We start from the raw sequence: 16277 nt of genomic DNA, 5'->3' as shown, positions 1-16277 counted from the left end.
AAATTAGATTTGGTGCTGAAATTTTTGAAAGCCTTCAAAATAATGTACATGGAAATACATATTATGAAAATTTATTCAGGACTCTTCAAAATATTTTGAACTACAAGAGACACACCTCACCAACAAAGGTACACACAGACTGAAAGTGAAAAAGATGGGAAAAGATTCCATGCTAACAGAAACCAAAAAAGAGCTGGTGTAGCCATCCTATTATCAGACAAAATAGACATAAAAACTGTTAAAAAGAGACAAGGTGCTCGCTTCAGCAGCACATATACTAAAAAAAAAAAAAAAGAAAAAAGAAAAAAAAAAGAGAGAGTGAGACAAAGAAAGATACTATGTAATGATTAAGAGATCAGTTCAACAGGAAGATGTGGCTATAATAAACGTATATGCACCTACTTACCGGGCACCTGGCTATTTAAAAGAAATGTTAATGGATCTAAAGGGAGACATAGACTCCAATATAATAATAATGGGGGACTTTAATACCCCACTTTCAGCAACAGACAGATCAACCAGACAGAAAATCATCAAGGAAAGAAGTTAATTGACACTACAGACCAAATAGATCTAACAGACACCTATAGAACTTTTCATCCTATAGTTGCAGAATGCACAGTCTTCTCACCAGTGTGTAGAACTTTCTCTAGGATAGACCACATACTAGGCCATAGAAAAACCAATAAGAAACCAAACCCAAAACTAGTAGGAGAAAAGAAATAATTAAAATTAGAGAAGAAATAAAATCGAAACCAATAGAATACAAAATATCAAAACAAAGAGCTGATTTTTTGGGGAAAAAACTGACAGGCCATTGGCTCAATTAACCAAAAAAAGTAGGGAGAAGACCCAAATTAAAATCAGAGGTGAAAAGGGAAATTAACAACAGACACCACAGAAATAAAAAGAATCATCAGAAATACTCAAAGAGCTGTATGCCAACAAATTGGGAAACCTAGAAGAAATTAATAGATTCCTGGACATACAACCAGTATGAGCCCAACTGAGCCAGGAAGACATAGAAAACCTAAACAGACCTATAACCAAGATGGAAATGGAATCCATAATAAAGACCAACAAAGCAAAGCCCAGGACCAGATGGCTTCACTGCTGAATCCTACCAGACATTTAAAGAAGAACTAACTTCAATTCTTCTCAAGCTATTCAAAACAACTGAAAGGGAGGGGGTCCTCCCAAACTCCTTCTATGAAGCCAGCATAACCTTAATTCCTAAACCTGAAAAAAATACAACAGAGAAAACAACTACAGACCAATTTTCCTGAATCACTGAATCACCATTAATTGGAAGACTGAAGCTTACACTCAGGTATAGCCATAGTTTTGGATTGTGTGGTTTGCCTGCCTTAGGATTATCAGTGCAGGGTGGTGGAAAAGAGGATGAGGCATTTTCTTGCCTTGATATGGAAGAATCTGAAGTCTATAACAGAAGTCTGAAGGGCCCCACTGTTTTTATCTAACTTTGGAGTACAAGATTTCTGCCCATTTGTGTACCATCTATTGAGTTTGTATACAAGGAAGACAGTGGGAATAAGTTATGAGGAAGAGGCAGAAAACAAATTTGCAATATTGATAAGACAGAGTCCAAATCAGCACATGGAAGACAAAGGGTTTTGACCACAAGCTGTGGGTAAAGTCACTTTCATTCTTGTATGGCCAAAATGACAAAAGGACGTTAGGTAGTCTATAACCCTTTCCCCAACACTCAGGTTGTTTCTGTTCCTTAATTTACAGTATATTTAGCCCTTTTATCTACTTTGAAAATCCCTGAAAATATTTTAACAAGCTAAGTTGGCCTGAAATCAGTTTTCTGGTTTTGTGGTGAAGCTAGTAGCCATACTGTTTGGGATTATTTAAGCACAGGAGAGGTGACAAAAGCAATTGGAATTAAAATTTGGCTGTGAAAAAGGGCCTAGAAGACAGGCTATTCAGAACATAAGAATAGCATTCTACTACTTAAGTTACTTTAGCCCTACTGCAATACCTATTTTTACCTGCTTACCTGGTAACTATTCAGACTTTTTCTTAATATGATTAAAATATTAAAAGAGGTTCATGGTGGACAGTGCTGGGTTTTTTAGAAAATATGGTGATTTGATAAGGAGGAAAATGTCATAGGAAAATGTTACTTTTGGGAGAAATCACCTTGGCAAGTGTGATAAAATTAGTTTATAGATAAGTATTTTATATGAAACACCCATCTTATACAAGATATGAAACATTAGTTAAAACAGATTTGTGCATTACATTATTTTTGTGTATACATATCAAATTATTTAATGCAGTTGACAAGTGTGGCAAGACAGACTGTTGATTGTAAGCACAAGAAAGTCTTCCCAATGTTTTTATGTGAAGCTAGCTTTCACTAACTTGTAATATGAACCTTTTTTAAAGCAAACAATTCAATTCTATTTAACAGATTGAAAATCAAAGATGCTTAAGATCTAATATAAAATCAGTACTAAAACTTGTTATATACTTAAATAGCTTCAGTTTCTCAGCAGAAACAGTTTTACAACTGTCACTCTTCACATACATAAATAGTTTATTAAATAAGAATATGAGAATTTGGACACATCTGGAGTGTTAATGAGAAAAAATTTAAATCATTTGTACATCTGATACGTATACTAAGTTACTGCTTCCTAGTTTAGGGTAATAAAAAATCACTTCTATTTTATGTTCATTCAAATTTGCATTTAATTCTATTTACATTCATTCAATCTGAAATGAAATACCTTAATACAGTAAACTAAATACAAGATGAAAAGCAAAAACGGTGTAACCCTCAAAGCACTCCTAATAAGGCAGCTGAAGAAATTTATTTACTTTGATAGATGCAAAGCCAACTTGCAAGGGGAGAAACCTAATAGTTTAAAGAGCAAACACACACACAGATGAACCCATCTTTCAGATGTTGCACTAGGTAATCCACTAAGATAATACTTGTGCTGTAGTGTTAAGAACCACACAAGGAAAGTACTGTATTAATCAGCAACAGACCACAGGTCATGTATGACAATACTTTTACGATACTTTTGTCCAACTTGCTGGTGTCTACTCCTATGAAAAAACAGAGATGTTTGGACAGTGGTATTCTTGAGAAATTAACCATTCTCAAATCCTCAAAATCTAATCTTCATAAATTCAACATTTCTTAAGTGAATAATCTTAGATCTAGCCCTTGTAAGCTAGGAACCATATGACTAGTAATATTCAAAACAGTTTGGTTTTAAGTGTAAAATCCAGAGCTCAGTACATTACTACTATCTAAGATGCATCTTTTTATAATCACTTACTATCCATAGTAAACAATGTTGAATTTATGGAGTAACATACATGCATCCTCCCCACCCTTGTCAAATTATCTTCTATCTCAAAAAATAGTATGGGAAAATCCTTCTGAAGACTTCAAATTACTTAAGACCATGAAGGGGAAAAAAAATAACAATTTTCCTAAAAATCTGTTCAATAATTAATACTTTACATTGTTAATCACAGCTGGTTTTATAAATCCCAGTTTAGTTATTCTGTAATGCTACAAACCTTATAAAATCAAAATTAGTAAACTTCAATTCAGTGATTACATTTTGGTTAAAAAACAGCATGTATAAAATAAAAAAATATCCTGTAATAGCGATTCTAAAGAAAGTAAGTGATTAAAAGAAAAAGCACTTAATCTCTGTTATACACTTACCTGGTTTAATCATAAAGACCCTCTTAGAAACACAAGACTAGTAATATTGACATCATATATTTTAAACTATGTTTGGATTTTTTACAAATAAATATAAGGTAAGCCATATTGCATAGGTGTGTGCTTTCTGTCTGTGACACTAATGTGACACCTGACATGTTTTCACAGTCATAGTAGGGATATCCATTTATGAAACAATTTCTCAATAAACATGCCCACAGCATGGGAAAGTAATTTTACTTAATAAATGTGAAGTTAGAAAAAATATGTATTTGTGTAGATGGTGTGCAATTAATGGTTTTTCTGGAAAAAAAAAAAAGTTGCAGTTTGCCACTATTGCTGGCAGTTCTAATTATGAGAACAGTTTAACTATGGGGTGGTTAAAGCCAGCCAATCACAGTGTACATTCTACTCACAAGTAAGACTGAAGAGGAGTATTTTGGTGTAAAAGTTTCACTGGAATCTGGTCAGGCAGTCAACACTACAGTGAGTAAACATATTTGACAATCATTTACAGCCTAAAATAATGCCTGTACATATATCACCAGAGCTTTTTGGGTTCTGGTTTTTCAAATATCATAAATTGTCAGAGAACAAAGATAGACTAAATACAATTTATGTGCTTAAATCATTATTGTAGTTTCTAATTTACCAGCTACAACTCCCAAGTTCTCAGTAGGCTGCTGCAATAAGGGAGGAGGGGATCTGGAGGGAGTGATTAGGAAAAAAAAAAAAAAAAAAAAAAAAAAGCTTTCTGTCCCAAAATGAACCAAATCTTTCATTTATTGCCACAATTGAAAAGATATATTTCAAATCATTTTTCATGTTTTCTGTTTTTGCTTTTGCTTACTGTCACTGGATTTCATCCCATGTGACTTGAACTGCAATTGAAATAAGCAACATCTTGTTCTTTTTTGACTGAATTCAACATGCATAAAGAATTCTATGGCTTGGATCCTATGGCTCAAAAAGGTTTGGAAAACATAGCAAGCAGCATCTATTTAAAAAAATCCTAGGGTTGCAAAATATCACAAATTGACTTTGCACACTCAGATTGAAGACATATAAAAGACAAAACAAAAAAGAGGTGATAATACTCAACTGCAACTGCATGATCATCTACTATACCAGTATGCACTGAAATACATTTTTATAAAGCTCTGCAGATATTAAACCCTTTCACCAGCTAAAGTCATGGAAATGCTCTCTTTAAGGCAGAAAATATTTAAGAAGGTAAAGTTACCTTATTTTTATTCTTTGTACCTGTAAAATCACTTATGTGGATTTTGTTACAATTTCAAAACATGGTGTCCTGTTAATGTGTTTCCTAAATTAAGCCACTAAGTTTTCTTATTCAATGTGGAAGACATTCATCAAAAGGCCATTAAATATTTTTACAATCAAAAAATATAGCCCCGATACAAACAAGAAAAAAGAAAATTAGACCTTTTTTCCTTTTTAAAACTGTCAAGGAAAAAAAAAAAATTAAGGTATACAGCAAAAAAACAGTAAAAAGAAGTAAAACATGAAACCTTACCAATTTGCTGTAAAGATATTACAGTGTGGACCATGGCAACACCCTCTTTCCCCTAGAAATCCCTAACTCCCTCATTTTACAGCCCTCGGTATGCATTCTATCCTGACTGTCTTCTGTCCTCCTTCAACCATGGGCTGAACAAATTTGGCATCTTGAACCAAATACTGGTATAAGTACAGGTGGTGTTTTTTTTTTTCCAGTGCAACGCAGGCCCAGGATAAGGATGAAATGTAGAACATACAACTTATGCCCATTCCAAGGCTTCCAGTTAAGCTGAGCACATAGTAGTACTGCAAGTAGAAATGATTAAATAGAATCATCTTTTTTCTAGTATTACAGACAGGTATTGCAGCTGGGTCACTGAAAATGAACCCCAGGTCCACCCCAATCCCTCAAACGAGCCACAGCTGTGGTTAACAATGATTCATTTGCATTTTATTATTTCATCAAGAGAAGAAACAAAAGCTGTCTGGCTTTCTTCACACCAACCAATAATTTCGCATTTTAAAGTTTGGGATGTATTCCATAATGAGCTGAATCAAAAATCTATTTGAAAAATATATATTTATATAAAAAAAAGATTCAGGTTGTTTGCACATAAAACATCAATTGATAAGTTTGTTTTTTCTTTGATTCCATGTTGCTGGAAAAAGTTTGACCAAGCTTGCATGCTAATTTGTCCTTAGTTGCAAGTATTATAGGCATTATTGCCTAATGAAAGTATAACCCTTCTTCAACACAATCAGAACTCAACAGTGATTCAGAAGCAACATCCTACCCTTAATACTGCCAGTTTCGAGCCGTCAACATGAAAATCCTTGATAAGGTTGAGAAGATGTCGCTAGGAATCAATCAATTGATGTGCCTAAGAGTTCTGCAATACTATTTTACTTAAGTTTTTTTTTTTTTGCACCATTGATTGAGTTTTAAAAATCTATGTTTGTTTCTCCTCCATCCAAAGTGTTCTGTGTAACAACACTGACTCTGAGACTGTCATTTTGAGTCTTCTTGTTCACTTTGCAGGAGGCTCACAACCCCCCCTCCCCGTTTTTCACCTCATATTCATTGGAAGCTTTGCTCTGTCATAGATTCATACGCAGGTGCTCTGGCCGTTTGGAGATCATGGGAAAAGCTTGTTTTTTGTATGGTCCGGAGTTCGGCTGTCGTATCGGAAGTGGAGCTGATGCTTCCCCACTTGTCGTCACATCCATCTGCTCTATTCCACTTGTTTCCATTGGGTATTCCACAGGTGTCTGAGGATTTGCCGTGCTGGCTGAAGCACCTCTTCCCCAGAAATCCCCAGGAGAAAATTTGACTGGGCTTTAAGACAAGGGAGAGCTATCATTCATTTGTCTCAAGGATCAGCTCAACAAAAAAATACTTCTCTTACATTTAAAGAGGGAGGTAATAAGATGTTTATTTTCATTTAATTTTATTTTCATTTGGATCAGTACAAAGGCAAAAGTTGAGCCATCTCTCCCCTCTATGTCTACACTTGTCTTCTAAAATCGTCAATAAATTATTCTTAAAAATAATTTTACTCCCTGACTTAAAATAGCTTCCCATGGCACTTAAAATACTTTCTCAAACCTCCGCCATTTCTCCTCACTCACCACACTCCAGGAACATGCATCTCCCTTTCATTTCCAAAAAAAGCCAAGTGTTTTCTTCCCTCGGGGCTTCTGCACTTGATTTTCTTCTGGTATGTCATGGTCTTGTACCTCCTATTATTTGTATGGTGGGCTCTTTTTCTTCATTTAGATGTTATTTCACCAGGGAAGCCTTCCTCTGACAACCATGAACAGAAGCCCTCTTGCTTTTCTCTGCTGCTAGCACCACACTTTATATATATATTTATATACACACACACCACTTGGCACTACTTGTAATTATAAATGTATTCTGTGTATTTCCTTCCATGGTAAATTATGACTCTCTCCCACTAAACTGTAAGCTTCATCAGACCATTCCTGTGTTATAAACATATAACATGTGGCACAACCCCTGGTACACCATAAATGTGTTAAATGGAAGAAAAGGACATCTGCCAGTGTAGCAGCTTATTTTCAGGAGGGAAGGCAAACTATGTAACATGTCATAGATTAGTCACAGACTTGTCCTTTGCAATGTAAGAAGACATAAATGCTGTGTTTATATCAACCAAAGAAGTATGACAGACCTTTCATTTATGTAACTTGGCATAAATTTCTTAAGAAGTGTTCTTCTAGGTTCGAAAAACAAAAACAAAAGACAGAATAACAGAGACTGAAATACCTGACAGGTGTCCGTGGGCTGCCAATAAATCTTCGAGGTGATCGGATTTTTGGTTCAAAGGAAAACTTTTCTTTCACACTTTCAAGTACAGATGGAGCCACATATGTAAAACCCTGAAAGACATTAGCAAATGCCACATGGGTGGCAGGGACTTAGCTAACTGAGCAGGGTGTGCATTAGCAGGAAGCTGGAATCAGGAATGGAGGAGGACACAGAGTGAGGCACTCCTATAGGGGATGCAGGTGTACCAAGCAGTGTCTTAACTTCTAGGCCAAATACTGACCCCTCTTCTTATATATTACTACGTAATCATACATGTATAGAATTACTCCTCAGTGATGTTTATTCAAATCCATACTATACTAAGTAAGATGACTTAAAAGTGATTTTGATTATATACAGTTTTTGCATTTCATGTTAACTTCAGAACTTACTCCCAACCCTATAAGATACAACACTATTTGGGTTATATTGTCAACAGCATGAAAAAGTGTGTGAGAATTAAGTTAGTGACAAATCCAGAGAACTCAGAAACAAATGGGGGAAAAAGCCTCCCCAATGAATGCTTTCTCTATATTCTCTAGAAGTAGCTGAAAAGGAAATGACAAAGGTTACAAAGGATAAATAAAGAAGTAGATGTCCATGTGACACAGAAGTACAGTGAAAAACATGAGCACACCTGATACTTAGGCAAGCAGTACTCAGTGATGCTCATCTAATATAAATCCATCATCTTTATTGGCCAATACATAAGGGCTTGGTTTTGCTTCTGAGGTATAATCTCACACAAATACTTGTACAATGCAAACTTATTTACTATCACATTTGAATCAATGTATTTTGATGTTGAGTAGTCACAGTTAACATTAAAAATTCCCTACAGACTTATGTCAAGAATGCCCAAGGGGCCAGTGTTATAGTGCAGCAAGCTAAGCCACAACTTGCATCCCATACAGCAGTGCCTATTCAAGTCCTGGCTGCTCTGCTGTTGATCCAGCTCCTTGATAATGCACCTGGGAAAGCAGCCAGAGAATGCCCTAAGTGCTTGGGTTCCTGCCATCCATGTGAGTGACCTAGATGGAGTTTCAGGCTCCTGGCTTCAGCCTGGCCCAGGCCTGTCCATCATGACCATTTGGGGAGTGAATGAGAAGATGAAAGATCTTTCTCGCGCATGCGCTGTTTCTCCCTGTCACTCTGCCTTTTTCAAACAGATCTTTAAAAACAGAAAAAAAAAAAAAAAAAAGCACTCCAGATCTCTGAAGAAGAAAACTGTGAGCTCTTTTCCTCTCAGTATTATGGCTGAAGTTTTTGACTGAGATGCTAAGCCTCACATCATTTTAACTCACTGGCTTAACCAAAAAAGGAATCACAGACTCCAAAGAATCATATGTTCCCACTGCAATTGCTAAATTGGAATGTTGGATTATGATCAATTTTGTAGGTACCAGTAAGTTATAAAGGGATAATTTAAGAACAACAACAAAGTTATCTAGGTTACCACATGAACTGCAAAACCAGCCAAATCAATTTTCTTACTGAAGAGCCCATCCAATTTCCCATGGCCACATGGAAATTGTTTCACTTACCAAGAAGACCTGATTGGCACTTTCACTGAGAGTTGAGTCATCTGGGCTGTCAACAGGTGTCTGACGTGTAAACTTTGAATCAAACTGACTCACATCCTCTTCAGATTGCTTTATAAAAACAAAATGATTAGAAAACGATAAATAGTCTACATCATACACATCAATCAAATGTGTTGCAAACTTTGGGTAGAGCTTGTTTTGCAAGAGTTGACTAATAAAATATCAGAGTAATTGTAGTAGACATAGGCCACATGGAAAAAAGGCAAAATCTATCAACAGTCAAATTATATCTTCAAATTTTAAACATGCATTAAAATATATTTTAGTATACAGATATCATTCCTATTAAAAATGTAATCAGTTTTCCCCTCACAAAGCTTCAGTGTGCCTAGTTCACTAGCCAGATCCCTAGAAATAATCTGCTCAGTTGGCCACTGCAGGTTTGTAATGAACCAGAAAAACTAAGGAGTTAAAACGCAAATCACATTGGCAAGACGCTCTAGTTAAAGTTTCTTCCTATGGCTTGTTTCACTCCTTTAGATTTCCCAAGGAATAAAAATAGTCTACCCTGAATGAGGATATTTTCTCGTGAAAGAGTAGTATTACCTAAGTTCTAACTACCAGATTTCTTTTTTTTTTTTTTAAAGATTTATTTATTTATTTGAAAGTCAGAGTTACACAGAGAGAGAAGAGGCAGAGAGAGAGAGAGAAGAGGCAGAGAGAGAGAGAGAGAAGAGGCAGAGAGAGAGAGAGAGAGAGAGAGAGAGAGAGGTCTTCCATCCGATGGTTCACTCCCCAATGGCCAGAGCCACGCCAATCTGAAGCCAGGAGCCAGGAGCTTCTTCCGGGTCTCCCACACAGGTGCAGGGGCCCAAGGACTTAGGCCATCCTCTGCTGCTTTCCCAGGCCATTAGCAGAGAGCTGGATCAGAAGTGGAGCAGCCGGAACTCAAACCGGTGCCCATATGAGATGCCAGCGCTTCAGGCCAGGGCGTTAACCAGCTGCGCCACAGCACAGGCCCCTAACTACCAGATTTCTTTAATACCTTCTCTCTTTCCCAATCCATTTGGTTAGACTCTTGGGTCAAATATAGGAAAAATATACTAATTTAGAAAATCTGACTTAATACTAAAATAACATTGACCTTATTTATAAAATATACTTCTGGGCCGGCGCCGTGGCTCAACAGGCTAATCCTCCGCCTTGCGGCGCTGGCACACCAGGTTCTAGTCCCGGTTGGGGCACCGGATTCTGTCCCGGTTGCCCCTCTTCCAGGCCAGCTCTCTGCTGTGGCCCGGGAGTGCAGTGGAGGATGGCCCAAGTGCTTGGGCCCTGCACTCGGATGGGAGACCAGGAGAAGCACCTGGCTCCTGCCTTCGGATCAGCGCAGTGCGCCGGCCGCAGTGGCCATTGGAGGGTGAACCAACGGCAAAAGGAAGACATTTCTCTCTGTCTTTCTCTCTCACTGTCCACTCTGCCTGTCAAAAAAAAAAAAAATATATATATATATATATACACTTCTGAATAGTTTTAAGACATTTTAATATGATCAACCCAGTAACAATGAGTACTGTCAGTGCCTAGATTGTGATCTCCAAATTCTGTTTCCCACTAGAAATATTTCCTTGGAGAAATGAGTGATTCTCAGTATGGAGTAGGAATTATAAGATAAACAAAGAATATTATTAGTTTCTTCCTTTTCCTCTCATCAGATGTGGTCATCTGCTGTGGTCATGACAAAAAGAATCCAAAATCAAACGAAAGATGAACCTAATGTCCAAAAATTAGAAAAATTAGCATCAATAAAATAACTGCAATGTATTGAACACACAAATATGCTAAAATATGTAAGTTCATAATGATACTAAAAAAAGAAGTCAGAAAATTCACTGGTTAATTTTGGGAAATGCTAGGGAACTCATTTTTTCATTTTGAAAATGTGAAAAAATTTATCTTGCCTTTCCTACACTTTGGGTAACCAAACAACTGATGCAAGAATTTCAGCTAATAAAGAATGAATAACAGATTAGGGCTATTTTCCAATTCCCTAATGAAACCATGAGATTAGGCTAAAGTTTCTCAACCTCAGCACTGTTTACATTTTGGGTCTGATAATTCTGTTACTGGCACTGTCTTGTGCTGGTCCCTAGCCCTAGATACATGTAGTGGTCTTTCTCCCATGTTGTGGCAATAAAAATGTCTCCCGAGTCACCAGATTACCCCTGGCTGAGAATTACTGATGTACACTTCAATGACCACGAACATCACAGAAAGAAATACAACTACAGCTTACTCTTCCTCACTGAAGCATACAGTCTCAAGAGCTTAATCTGTAGCCAGCGCCGCGGCTCAACAGGCTAACCCTCCGCCTGGCGGTGCCGGCACCCCGGGTTCTAGTCCCGGTTAGGGTGCCGGATTCTGTCCCGGTTGCCCCTCTTCCAGGCCAGCTTTCTGCTGTGGCCCGGGAGTGCAGTGGAGGATGGCCCAAGTGCTTGGGCCCTGCACCCCATGGGAGACCAGGAGAAGCACCTGGCTCCTGCCTTCGGATCAGCGCGATGTGCCGGCTGCAGCACGTCGGCCGCAGCGGCCATTGGAGGGTGAACCAACGGCAAAGGAAGACCTTTCTCTCTGTCTCTCTCTCTCACTGTCCACTCTGCCTGTCCAAAAAAAAAAAAAAAAAAAGTTTAATCTGAATCAGATGAAGCACCTAAATCTAATTACTGGTTTTGGAAACAAAGACAACAGATGAACATGGTCAATAACATCATGGAAATAAACCCAGCAAAATCAAAAAGGGAGAAAGTCTGCAGGACAAATGGTCCAGTTTCTTCAGTAAATACCCAGGGGAAGACGTCAAAGGGGATTTTCTAAAAATCAAGAGACCTAAGAGATACAGTACCAAACCATGCACAGATCTTGATTGAATTCTTACTGAAGCAAAAGGGAAAAAAGAAAATCAAAACTGAAAAACAAGTGGAGAAATCATCAACTTTTTTTAGGTGTAATGATGGCATAGTGGTTATGTTTACAAGTATGTTTTAGAGACAACACTGATCATTTTTGAAGTTGGGCAATAGGTATTTGACAGTTAATTATCCTTACAACTGTATATACTGACATTTTAAAGGTCATCTTGTACTCCATGAACAAATCATCATCATCATCAATATCATGTTCCTCTTCCTCCACCCACATCCCAAGAAATGGAAAAAGAAACTATGTTTTCTTAGATTCTGGGCTGAAAGAACTAAAACACTAATGCATTTTCTCATAAACACATTGTTACAGGTTGAATTGTGTGGCCTTCCTTACCTCCAAATTCCTATGTTCAAGTTCTAATCTTCAGTTCATCAGAATGCAATCTTACATGAAAAAGGTGTTTTGGCAAAGCAGTTAAGACAGGGTTTAGGATGGTCGTATTGCCTGTTGGAGTGCCAGGGTTTGTCTGGCTCTGCAACTGTGTGCTAATGTACACCCTGAGAGGCAGCAGTTTCAAGTAGTAGAGTTCCTGCCATCCACATGGAAAACCGGGCATGAGTTCCTGACTCCTGTCTTCAACCTAGCCCAGCCCTGGCTGTTGCCACCATTTGGAAAATGAACCAGAAATGGGGACACTCTCTCTAGCTGCCTTTTAAATAAAGAATTTTACAAAAAGGGGGTGAGGGAGTTCCAACATGGGAAGCAGTCCACATAGCAGACTCACAAAATGATAATCGCTTAAATAACATTCTGACCTCAGAATCAGCCCTTAAGACTTCCTGGTCTGGCTGAAAAGCCTATGAGAGCATTTCAGGCATGGAAAGCCAAGACACTGTGGCAATAAATGTTCTACATGAAGGATCTCTGAGTGAGACCCCAGCAGAAAGAAGTGGCCATCAAATGAGGATGTTCTTTTTTTTTTGACAGGCAGAGTTGGACAGTGAGAGAGAGAGAGAGAAAGAAAGGTCTTCCTTCTGTTGGTTCACCCCCCAAAAAGCTGCTACAGCTTGTGTGCTGCGCCAATCCGAAGCCAGGAGCCAGGTGCTTCCTCCTGGTCTCCCATGCGGGTGCAGGGCCCAAGAACTTGGGCTATCCTCCACTGCCTTCCTGGGCCACAACAGAGAGCTGGACTGGAAGAGCAGCAACTGGGACAGAACCTTGCACCCCGACCTGGACTAGAACCCGGGGTGCCGGTGCCGCAGGTGGAGGATTAGCCAATTGAACCGTGGCGGCAGCTGAAGATGTACTTTTTTTTAAAGGGAAGAGAAAACTTCCACTTTGCTTATGGGCTTGTCTAACTACTGACGGAGTTTGTGGATTCAAAAGGCTTCCAAGACCTAGGCAGCTCATGTCAAGAGCCTCATATGGTCACTGACTTCACATATAAAAGTATTAATTGTTAACAATAGGAGTCACTGTGCACTAACTCCCCATGCAGGACCTATGTCCTCAATGAGTTGTATTATGAGAGTTAACTGTAAAATTAGTTCTCAGTTTCTTTGTGTATGTGTGTGTGCAAACTGTTGAAATCTTTACTTAACATAGAGTTGATCTTCTGTGTACAAAGTTAACTGAAAATGAATCTTAATAGAGAATGGGACTGGGAAGGGGAGAGAGAGGAGGTATTGTGGGAAGAATAACTATATTCCTAAAGTGTACTTATGAAATTTGTCCTCCTTAAAAAATAATTCATAAATTGATTTTTAAAAAGGGAGGAGTGACCGGGGCCGTGGCTCAGTGGGCTAATCCTCCGCCTGCAGTGCCGCCGGCACACCGGGTTCTAGTCCCAGTCAGGGTGCCAGATTCTGTCCTGGTTGCCCCTCTTCCAGGCCAGCTCTCTGCTATGGCCCAGGAGTGCAGTGGAGGATGGCCCAAGTGCTTGGGCCCTGCACCCCATGGGAGACCAGGAGAAGCACCTGGCTCCTGCCTTAGAATCAGCGCAGTGCGCCGGCTGCAGTGGCCATTGGAGGGTGAACCAGCGGCAAAGGAAGACCTTTCTCTCTGTCTCTCTCTCTCACTGTCCACTCTGCCTGTCAAAAAAAAAAAAAAGGGAGGAGTAAATTTGAGTACAAATAAACATAAAAACAGATATCCAGGTGATATATCTATAACCCAAAGACAGATAAAAATTGCCAGCAAATCACCAGAAACTAGGGGAACGGCATGGAACTTAGTCTCTGTCACAGTCCTCAGAAACAACCAATCTGAGGCCAGTGCTGTGGCATAGCAAGTAAAGCTGCTGCCTGCAGCACTGGCACCCCATATGGGAACCAGTTCAAGTCCTGGCTACTCTACGTCTGATCCAGCTCCCTGTTAGTGCAACTGGGAAAGCAGCAAAGGATGGCTCAAGTGTTTGGGCCCCTGCACCCACTTGAGAGACCTGAATAAAGCACCTGGCTCCAGCCTGGCCCAGTGCCAATCATTGCAACCTTTTGGGGAATGAACCTATGGATGGAAAATCTGTTTCTCTCTCTCTTTCCCTCCCTCCCCTCTCTCTGCCTTTCAAATAAATAAAATAAACCTTTAAGAAAAAAAAAAAGTAACCAATCCTGCCAACTTAATCTCAGACTTCTAGCTTCCAGATCTGAGAAAATATATTTCTATTACTTAAGCCACTCAGTTTGTGGTACTTTGATATAGCAGGCCTAGCAAACTACATATATATCCTACATTTTGAAGAAAAAATTCCCAGAGAATCCAATTTACAGTCAGTTAAATTAAGGGGAAAAAAAATTCTCAACTTCTTGAAATAATAGCTAATATAGTCATCAGTCGCCACTGGCATTAATTCTTGTAAACAAAATACCAAATAAAGATTCTAAAGAGAAGACCAAAGTTCTTTGAATTTAAAAATATGTTCCAAACTGCTCTAAGATTTTTCTTTTTCTAGAAAAGCACAAAGTCCCTCAATTTTATCTGGTTTCATGGATACATACCAACAGAGGTTTAAAGGGAGGCTCCACCTTTCGAGCTAGAAGTTCTTCCCAATTAATGTGTCTGAAGAATGGGTGAGCCTAGAAAAAAAAATAGAGAAAGACAAGGAGAACAGATTTTACTGGGATGACAAATTAACTGTTTGAAGTGACAAATCACAAAATCAGCTAAACTTACAAGCAACTACATACAACCCTGACAAACACAAAATGAGCATTGTCTTTTCCCAGAACACCAAATATGTCAATCCCTACTTGAACTTCTCCAGCATCCCCAGGACCAGCTCCGAGACGTGAAGCAGCATTTCTTTTCAGCAGCTTAAGGGGGAAACAAATAAAATATCGATAAAGAACTTCAATCATATTTATTTTTCCCTTCGTATAATTTGTTCATTTATGTTACCTTTAGAAAATGTAATTTATCAGTTACTACTAAATAGTCTGAAAATAAAAAGAAAAAATCTTTAAACAAATTGGTACTATGCCTTCATAAACTGCATGCTTTATTTGTTCAATACCTTGTATGATTCTTTATTCAAAATGTTAGATTCTACCCAGTTAAAATTAGTTATTGAGACTTATATTTTGAGTACCCATTAAAAAACTCTACCTTTTTAAGCAGATCTCTGGCTTCTTGTGTGAGGTAGGGAGGCAAATTGAGTTTACATTTGAGGATTTTGTCAATTGTTTTCTTTCTATTCTCCCCAGTGAATGGGGGCTAAAGGTAGAAAAGAGATTAAATTAGCATATAAAAACACATTTTAAAGAATATCATCTATTTTCTGAATTAGTTATGCAAGGTGGTCAGAAATGCATGCAGTGAAATGGGCTGACTACTGAAGACCTGTGGTTTTCAAGAAGCATCACAGAGGAGTTTAGCAATGACCTGGAATGAAGCCTGAGTTTTCACCACTCACTTGTGTGACACTTGGCAAAGCGTGTGATTTTATGTTTTGATTTCTCTATTTATAAAGTGAGGGCATTATCTAACCTACATCTATTTCACAGGACTGCCATTACATAGATCATTTAATTATTTATTTATTTATTTGAAAGGCAGAGGTACAAAGAGAGAGGGAGAGACAGACAGATCCTCCATTCACTGGCTTACTCCCAGAATGGCTACAAAGGCCAGGGCTGGGCCAGGCTGGAGGCAGGAGCTTCTTCCAGGTTTCCCCATGGGTGCAGATGCCCAAGCACTTAGGCTATCTTCCACTGCTTTCTCAGGCACATTAGCAGGGAGCTGGAAT

General features: G+C 38.5%; 1 protein-coding gene across 4 annotated transcripts in view; it reads right to left on the bottom strand.

Annotated features, from left to right (window-relative positions):
• Positions 1 to 2633: 2633 nt before the first annotated feature.
• RPS6KB1 (ribosomal protein S6 kinase B1) overlaps positions 2634 to 16277 on the bottom strand; it is a 50107-nt gene continuing 36463 nt past the window's right edge. For 2 of the 4 annotated variants that reach the window (XM_062216889.1, XM_062216890.1), the window contains exons 10-15: positions 15638 to 15745; positions 15283 to 15345; positions 15031 to 15108; positions 9116 to 9223; positions 7530 to 7642; positions 3091 to 6575 (exon numbers count right to left, since the gene is read on the bottom strand). In XM_062216889.1, the coding sequence (XP_062072873.1) occupies positions 6338 to 6575; positions 7530 to 7642; positions 9116 to 9223; positions 15031 to 15108; positions 15283 to 15345; positions 15638 to 15745 (708 nt within the window). In that variant the 3' untranslated portion in view covers positions 3091 to 6337. The other 2 variants (XM_062216891.1, XM_062216892.1) reach the window with 2 other exon arrangements.

Source organism: Lepus europaeus, chromosome 18 (genome assembly GCF_033115175.1).
Source record: "Lepus europaeus isolate LE1 chromosome 18, mLepTim1.pri, whole genome shotgun sequence".
NCBI classification, from domain to species: domain Eukaryota; kingdom Metazoa; phylum Chordata; class Mammalia; order Lagomorpha; family Leporidae; genus Lepus; species Lepus europaeus.
The sequence above is the reverse complement of the archived record's forward strand: the minus strand, read 5'-3'. Positions and strand labels throughout refer to the sequence as shown.